General features: G+C 36.6%; 1 protein-coding gene across 3 annotated transcripts; it reads right to left on the reverse strand.

The window, feature by feature from the left end:
- Window positions 1-15,306: 15,306 nt before the first annotated feature.
- Window positions 15,307-18,718, reverse strand: LOC145129509 (serine/arginine-rich splicing factor RS40-like). 3 transcript variants are annotated; one of them, XM_079064257.1, is made up of 6 exons: window positions 18,616-18,718; window positions 17,891-18,001; window positions 16,755-16,867; window positions 16,250-16,485; window positions 15,612-16,157; window positions 15,307-15,529 (listed from the first exon to the last, which is right to left on the reverse strand). In XM_079064257.1, the coding sequence occupies exons 2-6, from the start codon at window positions 17,994-17,996 to the stop codon at window positions 15,493-15,495; spliced, it is 1,038 nt and encodes a 345-aa protein (XP_078920383.1). In that variant the 5' UTR covers window positions 17,997-18,001; window positions 18,616-18,718; the 3' UTR covers window positions 15,307-15,492. The 3 variants fall into 3 exon arrangements, with proteins under 3 accessions (XP_078920383.1, XP_078920382.1, XP_078920381.1); XM_079064256.1 differs by lacking the exon at window positions 18,616-18,718 and adding an exon at window positions 17,056-17,415 and having other exon boundaries at window positions 15,307-15,526; XM_079064255.1 differs by lacking the exon at window positions 18,616-18,718 and adding an exon at window positions 17,056-17,415.
- Between the last annotated feature and the right edge of the window lie 1,431 nt (window positions 18,719-20,149).

Below are 20,149 nucleotides of genomic sequence, written 5' to 3' on the forward strand. Positions count from 1 at the left end.
ACAATTGAGACTATGATTACGGAATCCCTTTTCATAGTTCTGAAATTGTTTAGACACACATGCATGCTATCTAAGGAAAGGTGTATGATTTTGATAAAGTTTTATCAAAGCATCTCGTATCAGAAATCTGAACTTAGGTAAGGAAGTCAATAAAGTATTGATTTCTAGAAGTCCAGCTTATTTCTGAGTACATGTCAAAGCTAGTGGGAGCATAAGTGTTATGCTAATAATCATCATGTTAGTGGGAGCATGATAATTATTGTTAGTGTTGCAAGTTAGCAATTTTAATTATAGAAAACAAAAGTTTCAATTCGTGAGGCTGCAGGGATTGAAAAAGTTGTTTTGCTATAATTAAGGGAGAGGATATACTTCATTTCAGTTCTAAAGGCTTAGATTGAGACCTTAATCATCTTTAGTCAAGAATATATATATATATATGAATTTCATGTTGGATTGGTTCAACTTAAGGAAATTCTATATATTGCGTTCTCAAAATTCGATTATGATTACGGCATCCCTCTTCATAGTCAAATTTTGAAAACATGGCAAATAAAATATTGTAGCAAAAGACTGGTCTAGAATCATGTCTTTATGTGAGACATCATGAATCGTGTACCATTTGTTTTGGGTACAGGATCGATTGCATGTGCTATAATATTTGTCATTTCTAAATTTTTCCAAATGCCCAGAGGCATTAAGAAGGGAAAAGGTCTAGAATTGGATATGACTAAAATGATTAAGCAATTGTCGAGGACAATCTGAGGCTTACCAAAGATTGGTTGCTCAGGGACAGTTGGAAGTATAGTGCTAATTTTGGAAGGACCATATTGACATATTCTGAAAAGAGGCATCTCTTATTCAGAAGTGATAGTCAAAATGAGAATATGGAGTTGTCTCCATAGGTGGAAGTTATCTGTGTAAGATTAGAAAACTTAATGCAAGAAGCATGTCCAAAGCAATGTACTTTGAATATGAGACTTAGTTTCCATGGAGTTGATCTCCATTGGAATACCTTATAATGACTGTTGACAAGTCTTTGTGACTTTGTACATATTCATTACAGGAGGGTCAGTGCATATAAGTTTAAAATCTAAACAGATTTCGATAAATGATAGGAATTTGAAATTCTCACATTTTTCGATAAAGATTTGGGAGTGTGAAATTAGAATCATTGAAATTATGTTCAATTGGTTTATTTCACAAAGTAAGGATCATAGACAAACATAGAGTGCATACTTGGTGTATGGCAAAGCTATTGTTTAAGAAAAACATAGTGTACATGCTTGGAGCATGGGACAACTAGTGTTTTTAATTCAAGTATAAAGTTGATAAAACCGAAACAATGAATAATGAGTAATCAGTATGGTGATAAATAAAAGTGTTTATTTATATTCATAGGGTTTGATACCATATTTGATTCATTTATTCTTGTGTTTCACTTTGCATGTTTTGACTTCCAGAATAACTAAGTCGCTCTTCCTGAATGATTAAGTTATTCAAACCATCCACAGCCGGTCATATGTTGGAAGTAGATATGAATCAAGACTGTCATGGGTTGGTTTGTAGAGGTCCAAGTTGGTGGACAAAGTGGTGCTACAACACTCATGAGTGCTCATAAGTTCTGAGTATTGGATTCAACCCGCGCTCATTTGAATCACTTCATGGATTTTATCACGAGTGATCATGAGACGATAATATCTTATATTCTTCAAACCTAGAGATATGAGTTGTTACTATGAGTTGGTTATACATTGATTGCACGAAAACGCATTTGGTAACTCGATGTTATAAAACGTGCCTTTGTGTATGATTCAACAAGTAGTAGAACAAGCCATATGAGTCGAAGTTTATCCATTCCTTTTACCTTCGGGATAAAAGCAATATCTGTGGGCCCCTCGATGATTTAGCAATGACACATGTGAGTGCTTGGCCAAGCCAGGACTGATTTGATTTGTTCAATCAGTCAGTCATCATAAATCGAAAATCGGGAAACAACAAATGGACAGAGAGAATGATGATAATCCATGTCTCAGTCCATATGATATCTAGAATGGAGGAATATATGATCCCTTATCTAATGGACGCGTCATTGATTTGTTCAGAGTTCGACAGCGGCTTTAAGAGCTACGATTGCTAGTCGGGTTATGAAGTCGTACTTGCAATAATAGTTTTAGACTTATCCAAGTGGGAGACTGTTGCATTAGATGTCTAAGCCCATAACTATTATTGGTATGTACTTGACCCGAGAGTAGCATGGTCCATTTGGGTTGCATATCATCAGGACAATTTGTTAGGATGGACTTTTGAGAGAAGGTTATTTATGGTTTATTAATATATTATAAGTTATAATATATTAATATGAAATCATATGTTTTAATTAGTATCGATCAAGAATTAATTTGGAATTAATTTAGTGATAAAAAGAGACTAATTAAATCTATGGGGACTAATTTTGATAATTAGTTATATTTATATGTGTTGGGCTTATGATCCATGTTGGACCAAGTTTATGTATGGATACAAAAAGAGTTGGGCCACATGAACCATGGATCATAAAACCCATGGGTATGGATTATGGGTTGTACCCATGACCCTTGGAATCTTACATATAAATAGGTTACTCCATAGCCAAAATCACCACTTCTTTTCTTAGAGAAATATGGAGGTTTTTTGGTGCATGGAATTCTCTCTCAAGAGCCACCTTTGTCCTAGGTGTGTTGTGATTCCATTTGAGGCATTTCATACTATTGGTGCTAAGCTCTTAAGGCCAAATACATCAAGACTTCAAGCCACATAAAAGGTATGTTTCCCTAACTAGTATATTATATGGTTTATGTCAAATGCATGCTAGTTATAGGTTTAATGCCTTGGAAACCATTTGCATGTATAATAGAGAAAACATAGATCCAAGGTATTTAGGGTTGTATGTGCACCATAAGATGTTGTAGTATACTAAAATCCATCATAATGAAGCTTGGTTTACGGTTTTTGAAGATTCACAGTTTACGGTTGTTGAAGATCTTGAGTTTACAACCGTAAAAAGGGTTTACGGTTGGCAGTAAACTCCCAGAAAGCCTTCAAAAACACGTTTTTGCAGTAGATTCAGTTCCTTTAACCACTAAAACACTAAAACCAATCTTCGAACAATAAGAATATCAGTTTAAGCACCCCAAATCTCGATTGAATGAAGCTTTGACACCGGTTTTTGCTCTGATACCAATTGTAAGGTCCTGAAAAGGATCTTTACCAATGATCAAGCAACAAACAATCACAGAAAGAAGAATAAGAAGAAAAGAAATCGAGCTTGCACACGTTTATATTCAGAAAAACGTCAGGTACAACTCGATGGAACACTCTGTAAACGCAATGGCATCAACAACTGTACAATGACCTACACCTTTGCTATTTATACTAGACAGGACCGCAAACAGGGTTTACGACCGTAAACTGGGTTTACGGCCGTAAACACATTTTCTGACCAAAAACGCATAAACAACTCACAAACTGTATTACAGACTCATACCAAACAAAATACAATGAAAGCCTAGACCAAACCATTAACTGGACCCTTCAGTCATGTTCCGATACAGATCAAAAGCATAAACAAGACATTATAAGCCTTACAACAGTTATTTATAACTACTGGCCTATAATCCAAAGATCACTCATCATCATCATCCGACTATGCTCGGGGTCCACTACCTGTAATATAAAAAGCTGAGTGGGTCAGGCTTGGAAGCCTGGTGAGCATATAGGGTTTTCAACCCACAATACATAAATTTAATATGCTTAAACATCAAACAGTCAACCAAATTACCCCAACCCCATTATCTTATTTATTGCTTAAGGGTTTACCCTAAGAATCAACTATCACTCCTTCCTAAGGATTCATCCTAAGGAATAGACACGAAGTCACAGTCACCGGGGTTTATACAACGGGCACTAAGTCCATAGCTACCAAGGTTTATTCAACATGTGCTAAGTCCATAGCTCTCATTTATTGACAGTGTTATTTACAAGAACGACCCTGCAATACATGTCAATGGGTTTTTAGAGTACAGCAAATGAACATATAGTTCATACACCTACAGGTTGCGGGCCTGCTAGTGTTCCACAGACCGTCTAGAATAGTCCATGGTTATCATCCATACTCTGCTGAATGACGGGGGCCAACATTTGGGTACGGGCTTTTCTCATATTGCACCACTCACGCCAACGTTTGGGTATGGCTTTTCTCATATTTCACCACTCACTCTCAACTCATGATCTATATCATTGTTCATCTTCTTTATCCAACTCACCTTTCATCACACCCACTATTTCATCTACCCATGTTTTACCCAACATTTTGCGTAGATAAAAATACATATACAATTTAAATTATTTAAAAACCTGTATAAATCATTCCTTCAACACCCACCTCAAATAAACAAACAATATATATTCACACAGCATGTATTTTATGTAAAATACTTCATATCTATGTGTAAGGTGAAAGTAACTACACACTCACCTGATTTAATGAAAATCAGGCAGCAATTCGTTTCCTAAAACGATCGTTTCTAATAAAACCGGAAGTTTTATTGAGAAACCGGGCTCTACAAGGGTCGGGCTTCGAAACCGAAAAGATAAATTTTTCGGGCTTCTAAGGCACTTCGTGGCGTATTCCGGGGGTTATAATTGATACCGGGGCTTTGGGGGATGTTAATATGAAAGAAATATGGGTTTAGGGGCTAAAAATGACACTTTTTCAAAATATACGCGGGAGGTCTCGCACCCTCCTATTTATAGGTGCGAGCCTCCTGATCCAACGGCTGAGAAGGCTCCAGGTGGCGCAGATCCGAGGGCTTGCAGCACCTGCTCGCACGTGGCTGCGCATGCGAGGGGTCTGCTGGAGGCTTCTGATTGGACCACTTCGGACAGCTCTACGGTTCGGACACGCTGCTGATGACACACCGAGATCGGACACGGGGCAGCCTCCTATTGGACCGAACCTCGGACTCGAGAAGGACACGACACGCCTCGCCGGTGGCTTCGGTAACTCAGCAGATTTCGGACACGCGTCGGATGCGAAGCGAGGACACGTGGCCGAAGTCCACGTGTGCGAAATTCCTCGGTTTTGGGGATTTTTCTCGATTTTCGCGCCAAAACTTCTAAAATCCATAACTTTCGCATACGAGCTCCGTTTTTAACGTTCTTTATATGCACGCGTAGGTAAAATTACGCTCTACAACTTTCGTTTAGACTTCGCCGGCTCATTTTGACTTTAATTTTTATATTATTATTTTTAACAGACCGGGACAGGAAATCCGTTAAAAATTCATAACTTCTTCATCCGACGTCCGTTTTCGTCAGACTTTTTACCGTTGTGCTATTATTTACGAGACCTTCGATTCTCGTTTAGGTTGTGTTGGATAAAAATCACTCGATCTAAAATTCGAGTTTTTAGCTATCTACTACTAAGCTGAAACTTCGAAAAATCATAACTTCCTCATACGAAGTCAGATTTGGACGTTCTTTTTATACATACTCTCGGTTTAACGAACACTACGAGTTTCGTTTAGATCACTAAGGCTAAAAAGTAGTTTATCAAAAACTCACCTTTTACGACATTCGGCACCGTGTCGGTTTATTGCGAAACTTCGATAGGTCATAACTTCTTCGTTATAACTCGGATTTCGGTATTCTTTACCTATCCGTAATCCTTGTCACGACCACTACAACTTTCTTAATAAATATCGGCTTTATCTAATATTTATTTTCGACGCTCATTTTTATTCTTAATTAAATAACTCCTAGTAATTAAGCATAAAACACATAAAACACATAATATTCACATAATTCCTTTTCATTTCTCCAAAATGAGTCACAAAGGTTAACCTAGACTATCGTGTCAATATTAATGCCTAGCCTAGAAACACGGGCATTACATTAGGTTTATGTGCATTGTTGTTATGCTCTTATGTATTCCGAGATTTGCTTGATGTCGGGCGAGGCTCGATGTCGGGCGGGACCCGATGCCGAATAGGGTTCGATGTCGGGCGGGGCCCGATAACGGAAAAGCGGATGCCGAGCTTGACTCAATGTAGCAGGGGCGGGGCCCAAGATATGTTTATGTGTTATGTGTATGCTATGTGGTATTTGGGGAGACTCGCTAAGCTTCGTGCTTACAGTTTTCAGTTTTGGTTTCAGGTACTTCCACTAGCAAGGGGAAGGGCTCGGGATGACTACATGGCACACACCATTTTTTTTAGCCTGGGAGGATTCACTCTAATTTATGATATACGATTTTGATACATTGACAGAATTGATGTTGTTTTTAAGATACATGTCTTATGGTTTTATTATGATATGATTGGAATATGGTTTTAATAAATGACTTTAAAACGAAATTTTTGGTCTATATTTTAGGAATGTTTGAAGTTGGTATCAGAGCCTTGGTTTGAGGGATTCGGGCACACTCTTGGGTGTGTCTGAACTCAAACTAAGGACATGGTATGAAAATTGTCAAAAGAAAATCATTTTTACAAAATGAATTTTGAAAAGAGAAAAAGGGTGTGGTGCATGCAATCAGCCAAGCTTAAGTAAGTACTCCCAAATCACCCATACAAGTGGGCTGATATTGGTGCCTCCGACCCACGAGTATAGTAAGGAAAACTCACCTCAAAGTCCAAACGATAGTTGAACTAATCACTGCTCCAAATATCGGCTCTACATGTCACTTATACAACAAATAGGGACCAAGACTAAATCTACTACTCAGTTACTCCATTTGACCTAAAGTCAAACTTGGTCAACGATAAAAGTTAATACTCCAAGGTCACTTAGTCAATCATCACGTCGTGACCATCTATTGGTCATGTCGTGACCAAATAATTCAGAATAATCGTGATCCTTCCATTCTCATGTCGTGACACCCAAGTTGTCATGTCGTGAGAAGCGCTCTGGAAAGATTGATGTATAAAGATCTTAATCATTTTAGCCATGCAACCAAAACTTCCAGAAGGTCTTCTACACCCAAATGTAACATAAAAATCCTTGCTTTATGGTCATGCATGTCCAATACATGTCCTTCCCAAAGCTAGGTCAAAAAGGGGGTAAGAAATGGGTCGAAATCCCATGCATGACATCAAAATTACTTGTGAATCCAGATCTAAAACATACAATGTTCTTGGGACCTTAGAGAGTAATAAAGTTGCAAACTTTATTCCCAACTCTCACTCAAAACTCATTAAAATGGACCAAAACACCAAATATACTGAGATCCAAAGATGAAATGCACTAAAGCTTGGAACTTTATAACTTACAAAGGTCTATAAGGTATATGATAGTTGAGGTCTTCAATTGCCAAGCTTCGAGGATCAATCTTATATGAAAGCATTGCTCCAAAATCACCAAATACTCCAAAAATAGATGAGATAGGATAAGGGAGGCTCAAAGTGGTGAAAAGGAGGCTAGGGTTTCTCTCAAAAGGCTTTATGTGTGATGGAGGGTGGAAAAATACAGAACCACCCTTTAAATACATAGAAAACCCTAAAATTTGTGGGCTTAGGCTGCCCAGTTCTCACCTCGTGACAACCTGCTTGTCACGTCATGATAACATGCTTCTCATGTCGTGAGAATATGCTTCTCACCTCGTGACAACGGGTTTTCACCCAATTACATTCCAAATTCAAACAGTCTTAACTTCTTCGTTTCAACTTCGTTTTCGGCGATCTTTATATGCACAGAAAGGTATTGACAAGCCCCACAACCCTATCTAATTGTTTTTGAATTAATACAGGTAGAACTAAAACCATAATCCATGCAAGAATTTTGTAATATTACTTTTCTCATTTTACCCTTTCTCTTCAAAGCACAATTTGAAGGCTTAAATCACTTAACCAACATTATCAACATCCGATAGGGTCTAAACTCTATTCCCTTGCAGCCCAAAACCTTTGCTTGATCTATTTCTGAATCTTTATTCCGAAATTAGAAACATTCTGAAACTAGGTGTTACACCAACAACCTCCCAATTACATGACCCTAATCCACCCAATCCTCCTCAAGAGTTTACACTTAGACAAATAATGGAGACGGATGTTACCCACATGCCTCTTGGTATTGTTTATCATGTAAACCGTCGAGGGAATGAATTGACATCAAGTTTCATACATCAACTTACCAAGTTCCATGGCAGTTAAAGTCTTTTCACATGATATGTGTTAGTATGTTTCCCGAACATGTGACATTGGATGATTTCAAGTTAACCGCCTTCCCGCTTACCATGGAAGATAAAGCTAGAGAGTGGTTATTCAAATTTCCATTGGGATTCCATTCATACATGGTAGGAGTTACTCAAAGCCTTCAATAGCAAGTTCTATCCCACCTCTAGAATATCAAGTCAAAGTAGTGACATTTTGGGGATTCGTCAAAGGAAGAATGAGACTTTTCATGATTTTTGGGAGCGATTCAACAACTTGTGTACAAGTTTTCCTCAACACATTATACCCAAAAAACTACTTCTTGAACAATTTTATGAGGGTATGAATGAAAAGGATCGGAGGATGATTGATGCTTCAAGTGGTGGTGACATATTCAACCCCAGCTAAACTTGTTTTCACGTATCTTTAGTTGTTGGTTGAAAGTAAAATGAATCGGGTATAAGGATGGAAGCTTTTGGTGACAAATTCATCAAAAAAAAATTGAAAGTTAAAATGCTTTCCGTAGGGCGAGAACCAACAAACCACACATTTTGGAAGCCTTGGTATTTGTTTAATGTCAATTTTTTAAAGCTCCAAATTTCTCAAAGTTTTTGAGAATTTAAGATGTTGATTTATTAAGGAGTCAAGTTGGAAGAAAAGAAAATTTGTTAGGTGGGATGGAAAAGGTATATACTATTGTCCCATGTATTTATGGTTCAACAATGCTTGTCTTGTACTTCATTTAGTTCAATTGAGTAGTGAACTTTAGAGTCTATTTTGTACCCCTTTATTTGTTAGGTTTGACACTCTAACATCATTTTATTAAGAAAATGTCAATATCATCTATGTGCATTGGCACTTGGAAGCATTAACAAGCTCTAACGCTTCCCATTCACCAAGTTGTTAAGTTCAAAACAAGCTCTTTGAAAATAACCTAACCTTCTAATTTATGTATAAATAAGCTCGTAGATAAAAACCAAAAGATTGCAGTAGACTTTGTGTGAATGTTCTCAACAACATCGAATACTCCTTACAAGCTCAAGAGCGTAAGAATGTTTGAATAAGGTTTACATTAAGATCATTCAATGGAAATCAATTTAATGTTTTTTACTAGTTCTAATTCTCAAACAATTACAAATATTGCAATTTACATAACTTGAATGATCTAACCCTAATTCAAGTGGCTAACAAGAATCAATCTCAAAATCAAACTTTTAATTGAAACAAAACCAAATTCATTTGATAGAATTGTAGAAAAACATCAAAGTTACATTATTAAATCACAAACCATAGTGGCATAGCCAAATCATAGAATGGGAAAGTTAGGGGTTTAGCCATACATGGCTAAAACGAACAAACACATCTAAAAAGAGAAGATTATCCGCACACATGACTTACAAACTCGACAATAAATGTTTCCAAATGTTTGTGAACCGCAAAATTACTTGAATCCCGGTGTGCTGAAATGAATCCTCTCTCTGAAATGCATCAAATCTCGTAATAAATCAAATAGGAAAAACTGCCAAAAAGCAATTATGGGGCCAGACACGACCCATGTTGGGAGTAAAGTTAGCATGCCTTATATGATTTTTTCCTTTAAAGTTCAATGCCAAAAAATGCAAGTTTTCAATGGACATGGCCCATCTCCATTTAGTGTAATCTGACACGACCTATGTCTATTTAGTGCAATCTAACTCGGCCCAACACCGCTCGGTTTTTTAGACTTTTTCGTTTTCCGTCCCTTCTGTCTGATATTTTCACTCGACCATCCGATCATCTTCTAAAACACGTTCCCACATCCCAATCACCTGAAAACTTTAACATCCCGAAAACATAGAGTAAAATTTTCATTTTTATTATAATCAAAACACTCATGTAACTTTTATTCAAACATTTAAAAGCATTTCAAAATGAAACATTTATCAGAGTTCATTCCCAAAATCACGTATTACAGAAAACACGGGTGTATGCGCTGCGATCAAGCTGGACCCTTCCTTTTCGAACCGGAAGTACCTGAAACCATAAACCACAAATTGTAAGCACAAAGCTTAGTGAGTTCCCCCAAATACCACATACCATACATATCAAACGAGCCATGCATATCATACATATCCAATCAATCAATAAAAGTGTTATGTGTCAACCATAGGCTTGCTATTATGCCACGAGTCGCCTCGTGGTCTTCCTTGCCAGGTCGGGGGCCAAAACCGTAGGTCTTACAGACAAGTTCCAGGAGCCACCTCTGGGTCTTCCATGCAAGAATCACAAAGACAACTAGCATACAATCTACACTAATTAACTAAATAACTGCCAGAGTTCAAACTCTGGTCTTGCATACAGTTTGCCAGGAGCCGCCTCCTGGTCTTTCATACAAACTGCCAAGGGCTACCCCCGGGTCTTCCTACAATACATAAACCAAATGGGCCAGCATTGGTGCCTTCGACCCATAGAACAGTGAGGAGACTCACCTCGAACGGCAGATAAATCCCACAACTGTTGCAGCTGCTACGAACCGGCTTCCACGAGCTAAACCAAACAACCAAACCATTCTTTAAGGGGTATTTGGATAGGGAAAAAAGATGATGTTTATTGCTTATTGTTTATTCCCACCACAATAAGCTAAGTTTAAGTGTTTGGATAGGAATCCTTAAAAATCAGCTTATTGTGGTAGGGATAAGCTAAATAAGTTGGTTTTAATAAGCATCTCTCCCCTTGCTTATTGCTTATTGCTTATTCCCACCGCAAATAAGCTAATAAGCAATAAGCTAATAAGTTATAATCTAATTTATCCAAACACCCCCTTAATAATTAACCATGGCAAAACCACCAAGCATTAATCCCATAAATGGTCCAACTAACCAAGCCCACAATTGGACCAAGCCCATTGGGCCCAAACAAGGCCCAAATCCATTGGGCCCACTAAGGCCCAGTTCACCATCCAAGGCCCATTAGAGCAAGCCCAACCAGAAGTCCATTACTCTAAAATCCTTAATCCATTATGAGCCCAAACCAAAGGATAAGTCCAAGACCAAGCTAGCAGCCAACAATCAAAGAGCCCAAAACTTGCACAGGAGATGCCCACGTCGTGAGCCCCTTATGCTCACATCGTGAGGTCATGACTTTTGCCCAGAAACTTCCTCGAACACGCTCTCACATCGTGAGGTCTTATTCCTCACATCGTGAGACCAGATCTGACCAAAAATGAGCATTAAGCTCCTAATCCATTAAGCTTTAACATGGGACGGTCGAGAGGGTCTTCCTTGACCCCAAGTACCATAAAAATCGAAACTTTTCAGTCATGCATATCCAATGCATGACTCAAACACCATCTTAGGTCAAAATGAAGGAAAAAGGGCCAAGACTCAAGCTTGGAGTCCAAAACCATGACCAAAATCCAGATCTAAGACTTAAGATACCACCATGATCCATAAAGTTGCCAACTTTATGGATCCCATGCATGCTAACCTACATAACAAGCCATAAAATGAATGGAAACTTAGATCTAACAAGCAAGGAAAGGAAAGGCACGAGCTTGAGGACTTACAGAGGTCCAAAAGCTCCACAACCAGTTGATGATGAAGCCAAGATGCTAACAAACGCACCACAAATGATCTTCTTCTTACTCAAAGGCTCCAAAGACCCAAAATCTCTTGAATAACAGCAAGAATGGTCAAGAACTTCAATGGGGGCTGAGATTAGGGTTTCTAGAGGTCTTGGAAGTAAAGGAGGCTGAGGAGAAGCAACCTGAATCATCTCATACCTTTAAATACCCGAAAATTAGGGTTTTGGGGCATCAGGTGCCTCTTACGTCGTGATCACTTAATGCTCACGTCGTGAGCCTTAAATGAGCTCGGTCAACAAGTCAATGATCACTCACCCGAACCACTCCAACTTCAAACGGCCATAACTTCTTCGTTTCAACTCCGTTTTCGACGTTCTTTATATCCACGGAAAGGTGGTGAGAATCCCTACGCTTCTAACAACTCACCATGGCCTTAAAACTTTCCGAACAAAAACCCAAAATCCATAAAGAACCGAGTTATCAAATTACAATTATACCTTTGACCTCCGAAGGCACCATCGAACACTTGGATCACTTAAACCATAATACCCACATCCGAAAAGGGCCAAATTCTTTCTTCCCCAATGCCCTAAGTGTCATGACAACTGATGATTGGTTCGCGGCCCCGAATAATGAAGCAAATCCAAAACCGAGTATTACAAAAACACCATAAAAACATGCAAATAAGGTTGTTCACCCAAATAACATGCAATTTCATAAAATACATATAAAATGCAATGATCTACAACTAAATGGGATGCATAAACGGGACAAAATGAATGCAAAAAGGTGCACAAAATGAACCTAACAACTGAACTCTGTATGGGTGTCGATCATTAAAGATATCCACAGTTCGGATGGAGATTTTCATGTGTACGGGTTCAAGTATATAGATTTCATAGCAATACTATTCCTTTTTTCCCACTTACGTGGCAAGGGAATTGATACTACTTCTTTTCTTTGCAAAAAAAGTGGGTGAAAAATAATCTACTAGCTTTTTGGAATGAGACTTGTTTTGGTGACATTACATTCGAGTATGTTTCCCTGATATCATATGCTTGGAAAATAATAAAATAATGTTTGATCAATATCAAGTTGTGATAATGGTTAGAGTTGGCATCGAGACCTAAGGGAGAAACCACACAATTAGTAGCCCTACAGGATGGTCATTCGATTGTTTTATCGGACCAACCAAACATATGATTTTGGGATTGAGATCCTACAAGAGATTTCACGGTAGTTTTGATTATGAGAATGATCGATATGGGATATCAAGTTGCATGTTCGAATAGACTGGGCCCTATTAAAATTAATATAATATGTTGGAGAACGCTTTTGAATCGATTGGCAACGAGAATAAATTTTGGACAAAAGAGTGGTGGAAGTTGAATCTCTTCTTAGTCTTATATGTGATTCGCACTTGGAGACGACTGAACATATTCTTTGTTCTCTTTTATAAGGCATCCTTCCTATGTACACAAATTGTTCGGTGGTGCAATATTGTTATCTTGTCGATTGTTACTATTAGCGAGTGGCTCTCTTGGGTTAACACTATGAGTCTTGGCACAAGACAGGGATATAGTTTGGATGGGGGTGGTGCAAACAACTTTATGGAACATTTGGAACTTTCAAAATTCTTTACTCGGGTTACATAAACCCTCAAAAATATTTACTTTTTGATAAGACTGTCTCCAAATCATTTAGCCGGATTTATAATAGATGATTGAAAATTAAAGTCAATTGAATTGTGTGGCTTCAAAACTAATTGACTATTTTATTTTTGTACTTTTTTATTTATTTTTCTAACTACTTACTAGTTTAGTATAATTCAACCATTAAAGAAAATATTTTTTATAATAATTTGTAATTGGCCATAAAATTGACAGAAATAAAATAAAATCAATAGAGTCATATTAATAGATATTGTGACGTGTTAATCCTAGTTTAGATTGGTTTAAAAAAAAAAGATAACTATTTCTAGGTTATCCCAAAAGTAAAACAAGCTTAAGTTATTCATGGCATATCCCTTATCTCAATGACTCAATCTAGGCCATGTCTAGTGTTGATTGACCTCAAAACCACCAACCGATATCTATTTACTTCATTTGTCGATGCAAAACGGTTTTATAAAATATATTTAATGCAACATTAACCTTAAAACCAAATACCCAAATCAAGTTTAATGGTGTCTATCGATGCAAACGGTTTTGAGAATGTGTCTCATGTGATGGAGTTTAGCATGACCGATTCAAACTTTGATGGCATTTATCGATAGAAACGGACGATGAATTCAAATATTTTTTTCAAGACAAATCCTCAAGTTGTCCTAAGATTAATGTTTTATGCTAAGTCCAAGCTATATATGATCATTGGATCGTGAGATTGGCCGTTTCAACAAAGCCAATTTTCTTGGTTTAGTGTTTTGATTTGTCTTGTACAAACACTACAAAATCCCATTTTTTGGGCGTCATTCATAATAAGGGGTGGGTCTATTTGTGTACTATTTACTCTAATCTTTGAATTTTATCATTATCATTATATTAATTAAAAAAGAATGGATTTTCATCTCTTAGGTTCTTCTTTACCATGTAGCTTTCCTCAATTGCTCATATTAATGTAATTTGACCTATCAAGACTTGAAAGGTCATATTGTTTAGAGGTGTCCTTAACCGGTCTAGACTTAAGAGGGAATAAGTAACTGTAACCTGTCAAACGATAACTATCCCTACCCCCATACCAAAATAGGATACGTTATAACTAGTCGGATGTGTATGTAACCCATCCTTGCTTAACCGGTCTAACTCTCTTAATCGATTTTTTATTTCAAAAAAGAAATATTTAAAAATTAAAATTAAAATCAACGCTTTTTTAATTCAATCAAAAAATAATTTGATATGATTACAAATTGAAAATAAAAATTATGAAACTTAAAGTTCTATAAAAATACGATATTTGTAAATAGACTCATTATTGTCATTGTATTTGTTTTGTCTTTGATATCGTCTTCGTAGTAGATTTTGTCATTGTTTTCATCATGAGATTTTAATTTATCATCTTCTTCTAAAATAATAAAGCTAGCTACTATAGAATCTTGCAAATTAACTCATTGAGCATATAGCATAGCATAGCAGCCAAAATCAAAATCATAATGGTTCCTTTCTTCTTTTTTTCTACCATGTCAAAATATATCTAAATTGTTAAATTGTTCAGAAGTCAAACCGCAAAAAAATTCGCTACGAGGGATGTTGGTTTGCTTTCATTTACCAACTTCATTTATTCAAATATTTATCAACGATACAGTTACTTGATCCCTTACCATTTTACCATTCCCCATAAGGTCGAGTGTATTTTCAAAGTGGTTTCATAGATAAATGTATAAATAATCTTGTTGTAAGCATGTTATTAACGATTACTTTTTGGATTAGTGAAATGTGTGTGTACACATCGTAGTTGGGTTATACGTTAAGTGAAACATATTATATAAATAAGTTCAGAAACTCTGTTATACAATCATTTTTGTTCGCAAAGCAACATTCATAACACCATATCAAGCTTAAGTGTTGGAACAGACTGTAATACAATTTGATTAAATGTAAAACATCCAAACAAATACAAAATTCTAGATTATAAGGTCTCACACTCACCAGCTTCACTACAAATCCATTCATTACATTCTTCGGTTTTTTCTTTCTAAAATTCAAATTCAAACCCAAATCCTGTTACATTTCTCATTCTGTTGACCAATCAGGATCGAGACCTCTCCCTAGCACCCGGTGATCTACTGCATTACATTAACCACAACACCCGTCATTTCATTAAACTCTTAACTTCACCAAATCCCAACATAAAATTAAAAAACATACCTGCGGTACCGATCTGGTGGGCTTTCAGCTCCACTGTAACCCGGGCTCTCACGCTTAGCATCCGGGCTGGCTTCACGGGGTGAATCATCAGGGCTGATCCGCCCTTCACTTCTGGGGCTCACGATAGCACCATGTTCATATTCCGGGCTAACCCGCTCCTTTGGGACCGACCCACGGCTATGGCGAGGTGGCGGGCTCCTTTCTCTTTCTCTTTCCCTTTCCCTTTCTCTACGAGGACTCCGGCTCCGGCTCGCTTTCCGGCCCACCGGGCTCACACTCGGGTCACGACGGCTCGCACCGTTCAAAGCAGGGCTCGCTCCACGGCCATAATCGGGGCTCCCGCGGTCCCTACGGTGTGGGCTCGGGCTGCGACCACGTCCACGCCCGTAATCCGGGCTGCCCCGCTCTCTCCTATATGGACTCGGTGACCGTCTGTCATCACCTCGTCTACGTGGCGACCTGTCACGACCCGGGCTACTCCCATTTCTCCTATCGTCATCGTCTTTAATCGCGTATTCAACGGAAATAACACGGTCCATCAGCTTGCTGTAGATGAGAAACAATACAAAATTCATATGACCGTTTTACCCCTGGTTAAATAGTAAGGAGTATAAGAAAGGAAAATAGTAATGTAATACCTCATGTTTGTGGCTTCAAGGGCTTTGGTGGCATCTTCTTGTAACTCGAATTGTATGAAGGCGAAATTTCTTCTGATCCTTATGTTGAGAATCTTGCCATAAGGATCAAAGTGCCTCTCGAGGTCCCTTGTCCTGGTGTTATACGGATCAAAATTGATTACAAAAAGGGTTTTTGATGGGCGCGAATTGGATGAAGATTTTCTTGAACTTGCAGGCTGTCTCACGTTGCGTTCTTGCTGCCAAAAATTTAGGAATTTAATTAGAATTCAAAAATATAATGTCCCAATAAGGAAAAAAAATTGAAAGCCAGATGATATAATTGGGTAAATTTTTTGAATTATAATGTTTTGATAAAAAAAAGTTGTAAGTAGGATGCTATATTTGTGTAGGTTTTTCAAAGTATAATGTTTTAATAAGATACAAAAATGAAAATAAAATCTGGAAAAAAGTGGGAAGTATAATTCTATTAAAAAAATGAAAGTAGGTTGCTACTAACGTATGTTACCTTTGTCCACTCAACACGAAGTCGGCGTCCTTTCCTACCAAATTCATAGCGATCAAGGGCACGAATTGCATCTTCAGCATCTCTTTCATCCTCCATATAGACAAAAGCAAACCCTGTAAATAACAAAAACATAAAGTCAAATACATATAAAAAAAAATTGTGAGTATAAAAGCTTATATAAAAGAATGGAATCCTCCGAGTTTGCACCGGATAATTGCACAGAGTGAGTGGGAAGCCTAGATAAAAGACCATAGAATCTGTTAAATCTAGAAACGATAGACCAGTAAATCAGCAAACAGACCTTGTGCAAATGAACTAAGAGATGTCATGGAACTAGAATCCAAGGATGGATTGGATTGGATGATTGGATGGATGGATGTGGATGTCAGATGTCTCATGGCAAAATTAGTAAAAAAGGTGCCTTCACCATCTATTCTGTTTTGCCTCTGATTTCTAGCTGGTAATGTGTCTGAAAGTGACAACGTGGAATGAAAGGCAACAATGTCTGTGGTGAATGTGTGATGGTGATGATGATCATGATGGATCGGAATCGGAATCGGAATCGGAATGGCTCTTCTCAGAAAGAAGAAGAGGAAGCCCGTCATGGCCTGGAAATGGAATGCGAATGATCATCCATCAGCCAGGAGTAGTCGGAGAAATCCTGCGCCAAAGAACTATTTGAGTATGGGGGTTTTACACTTCAATAATTTTTATTCTCTTCTTTTTCTTAAACACATCTAGTCACCCCATAACAACTCAATAAAGAAGGCTCTACAGCTCGCTGAGTCACACGATTTCTGCCATCTGTCATCCAGGTAGGATTCTCCACAACATGGTGATGATGATCTTTCGTTTTGCAAGTCTTGCCACCCGTCCGTGACGTGGTATGTATCACATTTGCCAATCTTACTTACCAACAAATGGCATAGAAATCGTTGGTAAAAAGAAAAAAAAAATCCCCCAATCGCCAAGATTACAATTTAAAAGATTTTCTTAGGTATTTGGTAGAAAATTTAAACGGAAAACAATAATCTTTAGAACTTATAGATAGCACATGTAAACAGATATAGTGATAACTTGAGTCAACAAAAAAGAAACAAGATAAGAGCAGAGAGACTATAACAATCTAAAATTACCAGACTTCATATCCACCCGATCAACTTTTCCATATTTTCTAAAGAGTCGCTCCAGTTCACCCTGTCTTGCATCAAACTCGAAGTTCCCACAGAATATGGGCCTCATTTTACCTTCAAAAAACAGACAGTTTGATAAGAATGATTGATAAAGCTACACAATGATATCCCAAATACAAATGTTCATCAGATTATCCCAAAATCGACATCCAAAAATCAATTTTCCTTCAACTATATGCGACCTGTATGAGTATTTGATGTCTAATTATCACAAAGAAACTACAGATAGTGTACTACAAGCAGATAATATTATATTAATCAATGATATATGCATGATAGATTCGCCTTCACCACCAACCGACCAACAAGAATCTAAACAAAATAGCAAGCTGTTGAAATCATTAATAACAAGCAATACATTACGTCAAAATGAAATGGAATCAAAAGAATATCGCAGCAACAGGCAGGTCAACGGAGAACAAAAATAAACATCTCCAATCAACAAATTTCTAGATCTAGACATTCATTAAAAGAGTACGTTGATTTAAAACAGATAACTAAACGCGGATTCAAAAGCACAATGTTGATGTACAAAACAGCATCAGATCCAATTATATACAATAATACAGATATATAACAGAAGCTAACAATAACTAGCACGTTAAGCAACAAATTATAATTCAAATTCTTAGATCAATCGAGGACTAATTCTACAGATGAGGTGTTACCTTCAAAATGGGAAAGAGCAAAACCCTAATCTGCAGAGAATAGATGAGACCGATGAAGATAAAAATATCTTGGTGTATTGACGGCAAGGTTGCTCGAGTTTCTATATATAGTACGGAATTTACATTAACTTCCCCTATCTTCATGATATACGCAATATTGGTTGGTTAAAACTGAATTTCACAGAATTGACCCCTTGAGTGGTTTCATGTGTATGATTTAATAAAACAATTTAAATAAAACAAATTGTTTTTTACTAACATTATTAAAACAACTAATGTTAAAATATTATAGAATATCAAAATTTTGAATATTGAAAAAATATAGATAATATAATACGTGTATTATATTATATTTTTAACAGTATAACCAATCTTTTAAAATTTCATCAATATCTTATTTTCATACTAATAAGTTTTACTTTTACTCTCTTTAATGAAATAAAATACAAGTCACATTTCTAAATAAAACAAAATATGATGATGTTATCTTTTTTTTTCGTCAATATACATCAATAAAAATAGATCAATTTTAGGGTGGGTTTAAAACATATATTTGAATGTTAACATGAAGTAATATTTGTTTTTTAGAAATTTTATTTGGCTTAGATCTCCTCCCAACTTTCTTACTTGACAAATGACATTACATTGTGTAACATGTAACAAATTTGGCATCCAAAACAAACCATTTGTGGCATGTGGGAACTTTTTGTCCCCCACATGTCATTGGATATTTTGTCACAAGCTTGATAGCGGCAGAAAACTTAAGATATACAAGGGTATGTCCCTTGGCTCAAGGTTTCTCTCAACAACTTGGTCTCAATTATGATAGACTTCAAGTTATTTTCTTGAAACACAAATAGTTAGGTAGATATGTCCTATAATTCGTGTAGTAGTATGATTGACATTTGGATGATGCTTTTATTAGTTAACAACAATCCTATAACATCCTATAAAGATGACTAACCAAAACCATTTTTAAATGCCAACATTTATACAAGATGCAGAAGAAAATGAATTGACAATAGTCTATATATCTTTTAGTTATAAACTTATAATTGATTGATATTAAAATGCAAGTAAAATTATCATAATTTAATGTTAAAACAATAATGGGTTGCGGCACAGTCCGTTTACCCGTTACGTCTATATAAAACTTTTATGATTAAAAAGAAGTTATATATCTTTAAAACTACATATATAAAATGAGATGTTGGATTTTTTTTTTCTTTTCTATTCAATGATGGAATGAAAAATAAAAGCTCATATGATGTACGTAAAAGCTCATACAGTGTACGTTTTATTTAATTGCATGAAGTATGAAGTGACAAATAAATGAAATAATGAATGCATGAATCTGGTTCATGTTAATATGTAAATGAAATGTGTTTTCTCCATAATATTGTTTTCTCATATAAATGGGATCGAAAAATGGAATGAAGTCATGAACATTGAACTATTTCATTTCTACTTTTATTTTTTGGATTCCATTATACCATTATACTAGATATCTTCTTCTTCTAAAATTACAAATTAA

This window comes from Lactuca virosa, chromosome 8, assembly GCF_052849685.1.
Source record: "Lactuca virosa cultivar CGN04683 chromosome 8, Lactuca_virosa_CGN04683_v6, whole genome shotgun sequence".
NCBI lineage: Eukaryota > Viridiplantae > Streptophyta > Magnoliopsida > Asterales > Asteraceae > Lactuca > Lactuca virosa.

Coding starts and splice junctions, on each gene's coding strand:
- LOC145129509 (XM_079064255.1), bottom strand. CDS start 17,359: ATGACGGGCTTCCTCTTCTTCTTTCTGAGAAGAGCCATTCCGATTCCG. Junction 16,486..16,754: donor TTCGTGTTGAGTGGACAAAG/GTAACATACGTT, acceptor AATTTTTGGCAG/CAAGAACGCAACGTGAGACA. Junction 16,158..16,249: donor CTTGAAGCCACAAACATGAG/GTATTACATTAC, acceptor TCTCATCTACAG/CAAGCTGATGGACCGTGTTA.